Source organism: Rhamphochromis sp. 'chilingali' (assembly GCF_963969265.1).
Source record: "Rhamphochromis sp. 'chilingali' genome assembly, chromosome: 6".
In the NCBI taxonomy this organism is placed as follows: domain Eukaryota; kingdom Metazoa; phylum Chordata; class Actinopteri; order Cichliformes; family Cichlidae; genus Rhamphochromis; species Rhamphochromis sp. 'chilingali'.
The window spans coordinates 34,225,533-34,237,651 of record NC_137933.1 but is presented as its reverse complement, the minus strand read 5'-3'; the positions used below and the strand labels follow the sequence as shown (position 1 = coordinate 34,237,651).

Below are 12,119 nucleotides of genomic sequence, written 5' to 3'. Positions count from 1 at the left end.
GAATGCCCAAAGGTTGCACAAACACAAAACTTCCATTGTTGACAAATCTCAAACACACCAATTTATTTAGCCATGCTAGCAAACATGCTAACATTTCAGCCTTGTGGAAACAAAATAGAGATCATATACTGTACATCAGCGGTCCCCGACCCCCAGGCCACGGACCAGTACCGGTCCGTGAGTCTCTTGGTGCCGGGCCGCGAGAGTTGAGGCTCGGGTGTGAAATTTATGGTTTTCAGGGTTTTTATTGGTTTTTAGAGTTATTATTTTTTTTACTACTTTTAATCATTAACTCAGTTTCCCTGGGTCTTTTCCCGTTTGTTATGAATAAATCTTCTTTTTTTGGTACTGGTACTGGTTTTATTTTGTTGTATTTATCCGCGACACCTTAAAGGCCGTGAAAATATTGTCGGACATAAACCGGTCAGTGGCGCAAAAAAGGGTGGGGAAAGCTGCTGTACATGCTGCAATCTGTCAGATGATTGGCTTAAAACAATCACATAGTAAATCACTTTCTAATCTCATATCACCCTCTTAAAAATTTGCAACAGTAAGTATAATTCTTAAAACAGAGTAGTGCGTTTACAACTGAGGCTACAAGTTTCATCATAAACATTCTGTATCTTTGTATATATCATTGTTTGCATTGGTGCTTGTTCACAAATGGAAGTTTAAGATTGAACTCCTCTCTGACAAAGCTTAGAAAGATCACCCCCTCTGGCAGGAAGAGTTACATGCTCAAGACCAATTAAATGAAGATGCTAGGGGAGCCATGTTTAACCTCATAATAGTGTTTGGCTATACCATACTCCACATTTCCAGTACAAATGGCTGTTTTATGTTCTGAAATATGTTGTTTTTGTGCTTTCTCCAGTATAAGCTTGACCACAGGGGCATTTCTGGGCCCATTTATATTCAACTTGCACTTCAGTATTTGCCTCTTAAAGCACTGTTGGCACTATAGTGAAATAATCTTCATCTCAGAAAATCAGGGTCTGACAGCTGAAAAAGGAAACACTCACGACTGAGGCACTTAAGCCCTAATAGGCAAAGCTGTTTTGTGCAAAGTGGCACATTGATTGATTGATTTATTTATTTTGTGAATGACTTATCTGTTTTTCTCATTCTTTAAAGGAAAACGAATGCATGAGAATCAAGATCCTCGGAGATTGCTACTACTGTGTGTCTGGGCTGCCGGTGTCACTGCCTAAACATGCAAAGAACTGTGTCAAAATGGGTCTGGACATGTGTGAAGCCATCAAGTAAGTTTTTCTTATAACAGTCACTTTTAGCTGTTTTTAACGTACAGTTATTTTCAAGATAGATTGTGTAATGTTTAAATAACCAGGATTTATGCATTAATTATTTATGAAGAGTGTCAGTGGAAGGTATATTAAACTGCGTGGAAGATCTAAGGGGAACATTTTTACCATACAGATTAAAACACAAACGTATGGTAGAGATGCACTGAGACACACACACACATACATCCTTGCAGTGTTATTGTGTTTGGAATTACTGAAAATATAGAAATAATATTAAAGAATGAAAACAAGTTTTTGTATTTCTGCAAAACTCCTTCAGGCAGGTACGAGAGGCCACAGGAGTGGATATCAACATGAGAGTTGGGGTTCACTCGGGCAACGTGCTCTGTGGTGTGATTGGACTTCGTAAGTGGCAGTTTGATGTATGGTCACATGATGTCACTCTAGCCAATCATATGGAGTCAGGAGGCCTTCCAGGGTAAGGAGCACTACCCTTTTTACCTTTTCTTGTTTCACATTTAATATCGACTCTTAAAGTTGAAGTTACCAGATTCATTTATTTATTTTTTACATTTGACCAGACGTGTCCACATAACAGAGGCGACTCTGAAGCACCTAAACAAGGCGTATGAAGTAGAAGAAGGAAACGGTCACCTCAGGGACACCTACTTAAAAGAGCTCAACGTCCAGACCTACCTAGTCATTGATCCACGGGTAAGCTTTAAGTCCATATTCCTAAAAAACACAGTTTGTGAAGGATGGAGAGAAATCTTTAGCATTTCAAATGTCTCCTCATACAGATAACTGCTGTTAGGATTTTGAATTTTACTAATAAAACAATCATGTTAATCTTGTAAATCATTTTTATATATTTCACTTTGTATTTTGCACACTGTGGGGTTTTTTAAAATTGGATGTTGCTTGCCATATGTCAAAGAACAATATGTGTTGATATTTTAAATCTTTTTTCCCCTTCCCACTATACTTTTGGGTGTTTGTTTCTCACGACCTCAGCAAACGTTTTTCCTTTTTTCTCCTTGCTGTCTCATCTTAGGTCAGATTTGTCACTATAAAGAATACTGCATAAATGTATTTTTTATTGCAATTTTCATCTCTTTTTGAGCCAATGGGATGGATTCTTTGAGCTATTAGTACATGATATTCACTATCAAATCTTTGCATGTTCATCTACATCTTAAGTCTTAAGTCATCTACATCTTAAGTCCTCCCAGAACAACCAAAAGCCCCCCAAACCTCGGGTGAATGATGGTCTGAAGATGCGAGCATCTGTGCGTATGACCCGCTACCTTGAATCCTGGGGGGCTGTCAAACCTTTCGCCCACCTGCAGAACCGAGACGGCTTCACACCAGACACGATTGTCAATGGCAAACCACGTTTCAAGGTATGGTCGCTGGATTGTACACCATGGTTTATTTACATTATTATCAAGATGACAATGAAAGAGAATAAAGTTGTTGTTTTCTTTGTGGCTTAGAATGGGATTATCGTGAGGTTGACCATGCACACATACATGCTTGGTCAGCATTTCCAAACCAAAATGCTATATAACTACAGTATTATCCTCATCTTTTTCAGGATATTCCTTTGCGACCGAGCTCCAAGAACCCTGAGAGGTAAGACAAATCTTCAGCTGCTCCAGTAGCTACAAAATTAATTCACACATGACTCAAACACAACATGAAAGTTGACATCGACAAAAAGCTTTTTCACACATATGCACGCTGGCTTTTACAACCAACCTACTCAGTAGCATCATTATGACAACTGCCTTAAAAGAAAAGAGTTTCTGGCCAGCAAATTTTCCAGCCAGGACATTCTTATCAGTCCATAAACCCTGAAGTCTTTGCAATGTCTTTATTAATACTGTATTATATAAGACTATATTGAAGCATTTAGAAGCATATTATAGTTTAACATCTTGCAGATGTTACATCAATGACTATATTCAGCTATACTTATGGAGATTAACATAATACCCAAAATGTATGCATTTCTGAAAGATCTGAGATTTCAGAGTCATTTTAGATGATATCTAAAACACCAAATAGCATCTAGCTTGTTATCCTCTAGAGTAACTTGCGGTGAGCGTACAAGCAGCGTGCTGAATATGTTCTTCTGTGTGTGCTGGGCTTTTGGAAGAGGAATATGGTACCATTCTTGTTTGTTATTCTAGCTGCTCAGCAGCCCTGAAGTCCTAAGACATCTAATATTGATTTTCAGCCTTGTGCCTTGCGCATAGAGATTTCTCCCAATTCTTGGCATACTTTTATGATATTATGTACTGTAAATTATTTGACAGTCAGCATTTCACAATTTTAGGTTATTCTGAAATTGCCCATCTTTACCTCTGAGAAACATCCCCTGTTTAAGATGCTATTTTTATACCCAATCATGTTACTGACCTGTTGTCAATGAACCTAATTGCTTGCAAAATGTACCAGTTACTTTTTCAGCCTTTTGTTGCCCCATCCAAACAGTTTTGATTCGTGTTACTGCCATCACATTCAAAATGAGCTAATATTTTTCCTAAGATGGAACACCTTCTCAGTTTGGACACATGATATGATTACTTTGGGATTTCGTTCTTATTGTGGATAAACTGAGATCTGTAAATGACTGCATTCTCTTTTTACATATATTTTACAAAGCATCACGGCTCTTTTGGAACGGTGTTGTAAATAGCAGATGTAGTAGCATTAGTAGGTCACTTAATATGTAACACAGATGTCTGACGGGCAGTTTATGCTCACTGTTGTCATGCCTTGCCAAAAATGATCTAATTAATGCTTGCAAATGGTGTTGTTTTTATTTTTTGCCCTGTCTTGCACTCTTTGTTACCAGTTTTTGCTCTGATGCACAGTCAGTCTGAAGGCAGGTTGGTCTCTACAAGAATTTCAAGAATACATCAGTCTTGAAGTGTAGAGTTTCCATCTTGGAAATCAGTAGCGAGAAATTGCTGAATGTTTTTATCATTTAGGAGAAAACTCCATTGTGTCAAGCATGAGTACAAATGTTTATGGTGCTTTGCTAACACCAAAGTTCATGCCAGCTTTGACTACAACTGCCATCATCTCCTGTTAGCGTGGTGAAGCAGTTTTTTGGGGAGCTTCCCCTTTTTTCTCAGCACCAACACTTATTATTTAGGAGAAAACTGCAGTGCGTTAAGTGTGCTTCAAAAGCGAGTATAAACGTTTATAGCGCTCTGATTAGGTCACAGCTCTTGCAAGCGTAACTACACGATTAGTGTTTGTTGATTGGTACAGATTTAATATTTCTGAGACTCACAATGATTCTGTTTCATGGAAGCAAAAGTAGTGCTCGAGGATTCGATTTGACTAACAAATAGATTTTTTTTTTTTTTAAAGCTGTGCTGCAGTGGTAGTTATTCCTGCAGAGGGGTAGGAGTTCTGAGCAATATGAGTAGCCCTTCCACTAGCTTTAAATAATGCATAACCAAATTGATTGTGGTCATAGCTTTTAATGGTTAATTCTCTCTCCCCATCTGGTGAAGGCAGAATCAAAACAGCAAAGCTACTGATCAGTGGGCAGGACACGCCTACACAAAACAGTGTGGGCTGAAGTAATGTGATTAGAAGAGATAAGTGTGATCCAAGTGCACAAGCATTCCTTCCTGAGAGTGTGTAGGTTTGCTGTATCGCGGAAACTGTCAATTTCATTCATGTATTCACAGTCCAATAAGGCTGAGGCTGTCACAGTGAAATGATCTACACGGTTTTAATGACACAACATGGTAGATTATACCGATCTCTGATTAAAACTGACAGTTGTTATTGCACTACGCTCAATTTTTATCTTAAAATGATTATAAATCCTGTGGTTTGTTTTTGTTTTGTTTGTTTTTTTGGCTCTGCGCTGCTCTGTTGTGATCGATGTATATTTGTGTTTTACTGTTGGACCCCGACAGCTTTGATGAGTCTCTAGAAGAGGCATTCTCCTTACCCGCCCCGCCGCTCGGCAACCCTAAGTGAGTGGAGCCTTCACGGCCCGCAAGGTCCTCAGTCCTTTCAGTGCAGTAGTTCTCAGCCTTTCAGCTTATTCTCCCCAACAAATGCCTCACGTGCGCTTGCGTAAATGCAGACTACAGCGAGCTGAGTTTTACTTTAAATTATGCACTTGCCATGTTTTGTTTTGTTTTCCCAGTCCCCTGCAATCAGTTCGCTTTATGCAGATAACAAAAGAAAAGTTTTAAAGGGGACCTATTATGTGTTTTTATATATTTTTTTTATTAAAGCTGTCACTTTTTACTCATGTATGTTATTTACACATATAAAAACAGCCTTTAAAATTCCGTATGACTAAACTTCAAACACGAGGAACAAAATAAGAATTATTTAACAATTATATTGGGTTTTTTTTTGCTCAGCTCACCCACTTATGTTCAGTAGTAACAGTAGGCTAAATCGTAACCATTTGTGCTCTCTCTGTGTCTTTCTTGTTGTACTGGAAATGACATATGTGACATATCTGATATCATACATTCTGTGCCACTTGGGAGAGAAGCCAGCAGCGTTGATTTGTTACTCAGTTTCATAATTAAGTGTGCAAGTTTTTCAAAATCTTGAGTGTATAATTCAGTTAGAATACTTGACAGTTGTGAGTACAAGCATAGAAGCTTCACCCACCTGCCATTCAAGCCTTCTGTTTATGAGAAGAAAGACGGCTGGAGATGGTAGGAACGTAAAACGGTGTGTACCAAACAGAGAATAACCTGAGGGGTGGCATCAAGTCCCAATATAAGATAATTAAAAAATGTTTTGAACTCATGCACAGCAACTCGAGTGTAAGAGTAAAAATTTGGACCCGGAAGTGAGCAGAATAGGTCCCCTTCAAATATTTTATATGCATTTTTATAATAATTTTTAAAAGATGATTACTCTAAGTTTGAATGTAATAATTAAAAGCAATGAAATGTTAAAAACTAGACCTCCAGGTTGAGAACTACTGTCTTAGCAGAGAACCTTGCTGTTCTAACACTAACCCGTGCAGTGGTGTAATACGTATTTTCTGACCTTTTCTAACTGCTGCCTCTTTGTAACAGGGCAACATGCGATCTCGGAAGCCCCTAACCTTTGTTAGTGGACTGACATGATCCTATTAACGCTGATCACCTACTGGGGCTTGTGTGGTAATCAGGGTTTCTGCATCTGTGTGAATGTTTCCTTCCTGATGTAGCAGGGGGTTTCCGAGCAGGAGCACGACAGAAACACACCAACCAAATCCCACTGAGATCATCTAACACACAGATCTCTGCAGCATTACCGGCACACTCCCTTTTCGTACAGTAACACTCTTGCAGGCACAACCTACGTTTCCCTTTTCTCACTAATGCTCAGAATGGCATTAACCAAGTGGCCTCCAACCACAGCTACACTGGACCAGAGTGACCCACATGCTTGATCTGGTTTTCCAGCATCTGTTCCAGTCACTCTACATGTCTCTGCGTTTGTCTGCATGCCACTTCCTTATTGTCTCTGTTTTCTGGTCCAGGAAATCCCAGAAGACTCGGTTTGATGAGGAGCTGCACAATGAGATGACCATTACCATAGACGAGCTCAGCAACAAGTAGGTCGATTTCGGTCGAATCACAATTTATGCAATATTTGTAGCATATTTGATAAAATATTGTAATGTGTTGTATTTAACAGGTTTAAAGGAATTGCACAGTGGAGGAAATCCTCTGCTGAATTGTTTCTGATTGAGGTTACATCTTGATCCTTGATGATAAGCCTGACTAATTGTTTACTCTGTTGTTTCCCTGAAATTCTGGATCGGCTATGTGACCGTTTCTATATGCCAAGATGTTGCAGTTTATTTTTATTCAGCTACTATTGCTTGGTTGTTGGTAATGCTGGTTGTTGATACAACCAACAAAATATTAAAATCCATTAACCCAATTTAAAATTCAGCGATCTGACACCAGCCTGTGTCACAAGCTTTTACTTGAAACCAGCAGCAGCTGAGGCCCTGTGTTGGTTTACCTGCATCCTCTCATGTCAGGTGCTGATCAGAAGTGAGAACAGATGACAAATTTGTTCGCGTTTGGCTCATTTGGTTTGTGCTTTTGTGGTATAGATACCACAGTTTTGCTTAACTGGTCTGTGACAAAAATATTTGCACAAAACAAAAAGCTCATGGTGACCGTAAGAGAAACATTTTGTCACTGAATTTATACTCTGGTACATTAAAAGTGCATGCATGGATCTGATGGAGCAATAGATTACAGACAATGATTTAACTGTTATTCGAAATGTCACATTAGTAATCTAACTGTGACTGAACTTTTAGACCTTGACTGACTGTGCAGATGTTTTAGATAATTAGTGAAGTTGCTGCTTTACAGCTTCAGATATTACAGATTAAAAATAAAGCTTCTCTGAAATCGGAGGCTGCAGCTAAAACATGCATATCGTTCCAGCTGTTGCGCAATGATTTCATTTCATGAAACTGAATGGAAATGATGCACCAATTTAAAAATAATAATAATAATAATAATAAGAGCAAAACGAAAAAGGTGATACAGTTTTTTGTGTGTGTGTGTGTTTTCTACTGTAATTTATAATTATGTGTATTTTTTTTTTGTTATCAGAGATGTTTTTGTATATGCACAACCATGAGGATACAAAAGGTTATCTAAGTAGATTTAAGAGCAAATTTAATTTGCCTTCTCTGTTCAGCACACAAAGAAATAAAGAAAATTGTATAAGAATTGTTCTGCCCTCCTTTGAATTGGAGCCTTAATGATAAGTGAGCACTTAATACTTAAGAGATAACTATTAATGTTGTAGCATTTATTTGCCATTTCACTGAACTCCACTTAAAGCTGTGTGCAATGTCTTTGTTAATCTTAGAGGTTAAAACATGCAGATTAAGTTAAGAGCCCCCATAATGATCTGTGGTGTTCAGTAAAATTATTTGTTTATAATGAACAGAAATTATGACCTCAGTGTTTTTTCATGTTTTGAGATTTTTTTTCTTTGCCGTTGCATCAAGTTGTTGCATCAGGTGTGATCCAACACAGAGCAGTGCAGCATGTGCCCAGTGTTCACCTTAAAAACAGTCACAATACAATACAGAGCACCTGAAATGTAAATCTCATAGAAGGAGACTTCATTCCCTGCTTTTCTTCTTCCATGCCCACTTACCTCCCTTCATGTGTTGCAGGCAGTGGTACAAGTTTGAAGAGAGCGGCTTAGCTCTGTGGTTTCTGAAGAAAGATCTGGCAAAACAGGTTGGTGAGATTTAATGTTCAATATAAATGACTGCTTCATCATACTTTTACATTTTAGTCATTTTAATACTGAAAAAGAAACATAATAAGTGTCTTCCGCCTTTCTTAGTATCGAGCCCTGGATTTGCCGATGTTCAAACACTACGCCAGCTGTGCCACCTTCATCTTCCTCTGTATCTTCATCATTCAGATGTTTGTTGCAAGGAAGTGAGTATGTTTTTAGTTTTTCGGATATTTGAATATCTGTTCTTCTCATGAGTACAAACTCGGAGGAACAGTTTTTTGAGCATTTGAAAAAGGTTTTAAAGCGCACGACGAAGACGTTTTTATATTTAGAAGATGAGCTGGAGATTGATGTTATTTTGTTTTTTCATTCGTGTCTTCCTAAGGCAACAGAGACTGGCGGTGTTATTTGGAGGGCTGTTTTGTGTGCTGCTCCTGGTCCTGGCGATCTGTTACGCAGGTCACTTACAGGTTTGTCCATTGATTCACATTCAGTATCTGGTTATTTGAGTGATTTGGTACAAGATTCTTTTCAGGCCCCGTTTGTAGAAACCAGGAGAAAAAGCCTTAATGACACAACAACTCTTTCATGCATCTTTACAGTAACATCTAAAGCCAAGCTGGATGCTGGTCAAGCATCAGTGATAAATAGTTTCTCGTTTATCTAGAAACACATTTTAATATTGCATATTCTTAACACACAGGTGGTTTGCTGAAGACATTCAATTTAATTTCCTTGTGCATGGGAAGTAGAAGTTTAATGTTAAATTCTTTATAGACTTTTTTTCAACACATGATGATGATGATGATGATAAAGATAATTATTATTGTTATTACTTTGTAAAAAAAAAAAAAGTTTAATTATCCAGTAAGTACATAAATATAATCAAATCAAATCAAATTTCTATTTTTAATGTTTTATATTCGCAGCGTTTTTAAGAAAATACCAAGGGGATGGGACAAAAATGTCACAACTTTTCACATTTCTTAACTTGTCAAGATATAATACAAAATTCCTGCGTGGATCACTCCTAAATTCAAGTCCAGTGCAAATGCAGTGCTTAATTAATTAATTAGAAAAACAAACAAACAAGAAAACACAAAGATTTTAAAAATATGTTTAAAAAAATGAAAATGAAACAATGTATTAGGCAAATGTCAAACTGAATTCATGCTTCTATACCTAAATTCGGCACACTGGACTTCTCTTAGAAGTCAGAAATTAATCAAGCGTAACAATCATTGAAGTAACAATTTCAAAATTGGCATCTGAACCAAAAAATAATGTGTTTTCCCTTTTTTTTCCTGTCTTTTTTTTATCTTCTAAATTTGAAAAATCATGAATAGCGGTAATTATATATTGGCATTAAAAATATTATTTTGATTAAAGACCTTGCACATACTGGTGGATCAACCATTACAGAAACGCAAGAATTGATTTTAGTACCCTTTAGTTACCCTGCCACCAGCCCCCACCCACCCTATTGGCACAAGTAATAAAAGCATGAGTGAAAAGGACTTGTGTTTTTGTGCACACTGTGCCAGAATTAGATGATCTGAGAATGGAAACATGGCATGAAAACTATCTCCTGCATTCACTGGGCTACAGCTTACTATAGACGCCCTTCTGACTCTGCAGATGACATCTGACATTCTGTTCTGGACATGCAGTTTTTTGGCTTTCAACTCGGACAGATTCCTTTCCTTGAAAGAGCTAGCTGTGAATCACTCGTGCATGCTGTCTGCAGATAGCTGACTGTAAAAAAGTCACGTTGCTCGTACCTGTTTGATTGCATTTTGTCTTTTTTTCTCCTCACTTCACTGCAGCGCCTGTTTCCGGAGAAGCTGTCAGGTTGCCAGTGGCTGCCAGCTGTGTCAGAGGCAGTGGTTAAACGGCCGTTTGTGCGCCTCCCTCTGGCAACCATCACCACAGCGGTCATCATTATCATGGCTGTGTTCAACCTGGTGAGACTCTGCTCACATGTTGAAGGCTAAGACAGATCCATTTAGTACTCTGGTATTTCTAGCTGTGCTGTTCATAAATGTCATGCCAAGCTTCAAAGCATGTTGTCAGGTCGTTGCTTGTCAGTTGTTTATTTATTTGTTTTTCCACTCCCTGCAGTGCTTTGACCAGGCAGATAAAGACGACTACTCTTGCCTTCCCGTGAGTGATAGATTTAATCCCAGACACGATGGTGTATAAATAGCAGTATTACATTTTAGTGTAAAGTAGTGTGTATTAATTGTAGTTCTCCTAACAGTAAAAAAGAGTGTAGTGTTTTACTTGTTTGCATGCTGCTTATAAATTTGATTTAGGACATTATTTAGATTTGCTACAAGTCTAATTCCATTTTATCCCCTTTTCTGTCCCTCAGTACTCTGTCTACTGCTGCATCCTATCACTCATTGCCTGTGGAGTTTTCCTTCGGATGAGCTTTGAGCTTAAAGTGCTCTTTCTGACTGTGGCCTCTACGGCATATTACGTCATCATTATCAGAAACACGCATACATCCTTTTATGAATACAGCAAAAACCTCAGCACCAAGAAGGACCTTGAAATCTTCACAAATTTGAACTGCAGGTGAGACTGAAGGAAAAGGGTGAATCCCACAGCTTTTCGGGAAATGTATTATTTCCTGTTTTCACGCTGATGACCTGCAAATGTATCTACGTACCTGTGGCTTGTGACCAGTGAAGTTACCGCACCGACAGCAATCACTTTTGTGTTGCTTTAACTATCTCTGTCAGATTCACTTTATGCCACAACTCACATAGGTTAGGCTGTTGTTTATTGGCTGAGTGAAGCACTGGAGACCATGAACTTTGGAGGACTTAATTCTTACTTTATTTACTCTCAGCTTTCTGAGCTCCAGCTCTCCAGCTACTGATCTCTGTGGTTGTCTCACAGGAGTTTGTTTGTTTGTTTCTGGTTTGACTGAGTTGCTGCAGTTGGGCGTTCAATTTTAGCTTTATAATCCTGTTTTGTGTACAAACTGTGTGCTGCATCAGGGACATTTGTTCTCACTATCTAGCCAAGTAGTTTCCCCCACTATTTGCCTCAGTAGGGAGACTAGTGAATTAATAAAGTTGAAAGTAAAAAAAGCAGGATTTTGATTGGTGGAATAATCTTTTTGTTTAGATTGTGATATTATCCTGGGTGACAGCCTTAATGCAAACATGCAAAGGTTGCATTTTAGATTGCATCTGCTGGCATCATGTTTTCTTTATCTGAATCAGTGTATGGCTGCAGTGCAGTAATATTTATCATATAACATCAGATCTACTTCAGCCTAATAGTCAAGACCTGCGTCAGAGCAGCCAAAACATTATCAACGAGCAAATGGCTTAAATCGAGTAGTTCAGTGAGAAAGAATATGACAAGAGTCTAAAATATTATAACAATCCTCTCTAAAGCAAATTAACTGTAATTTCATAATGCAAAATAAAATCCAATAAAACAAGCTTAGTGAGTATGACAAAAGAAAAGGCACAGCAAATGTCAGGTGATGAGAAAGTGGCTCAGTGGAAACTGTTCTGATTGTAGTCTTTAAAAGATGGATGTAACCATAGTGATCTTACC

General features: G+C 38.2%; 1 protein-coding gene across 2 annotated transcripts in view; it reads left to right on the top strand.

Moving 5' to 3' along the window:
* Positions 1 to 12,119, top strand: part of adcy7 (adenylate cyclase 7) — a 62,319-nt gene that overhangs the window by 42,411 nt on the left and 7,789 nt on the right. Inside the window, exons 8-20 of one of the 2 annotated variants that reach the window (XM_080884803.1) lie at positions 1,135 to 1,262; positions 1,585 to 1,743; positions 1,847 to 1,979; positions 2,489 to 2,668; positions 2,863 to 2,900; positions 5,213 to 5,272; positions 6,796 to 6,870; positions 8,470 to 8,536; positions 8,646 to 8,743; positions 8,926 to 9,010; positions 10,367 to 10,504; positions 10,662 to 10,703; positions 10,915 to 11,120. In XM_080884803.1, the coding sequence (XP_080740929.1) occupies positions 1,135 to 1,262; positions 1,585 to 1,743; positions 1,847 to 1,979; positions 2,489 to 2,668; positions 2,863 to 2,900; positions 5,213 to 5,272; positions 6,796 to 6,870; positions 8,470 to 8,536; positions 8,646 to 8,743; positions 8,926 to 9,010; positions 10,367 to 10,504; positions 10,662 to 10,703; positions 10,915 to 11,120 (1,409 nt within the window). The remainder of the gene's footprint in view (positions 1 to 1,134; positions 1,263 to 1,584; positions 1,744 to 1,846; positions 1,980 to 2,488; positions 2,669 to 2,862; positions 2,901 to 5,212; positions 5,273 to 6,795; positions 6,871 to 8,469; positions 8,537 to 8,645; positions 8,744 to 8,925; positions 9,011 to 10,366; positions 10,505 to 10,661; positions 10,704 to 10,914; positions 11,121 to 12,119) is intronic. The other variant, XM_080884804.1, reaches the window with a different exon arrangement.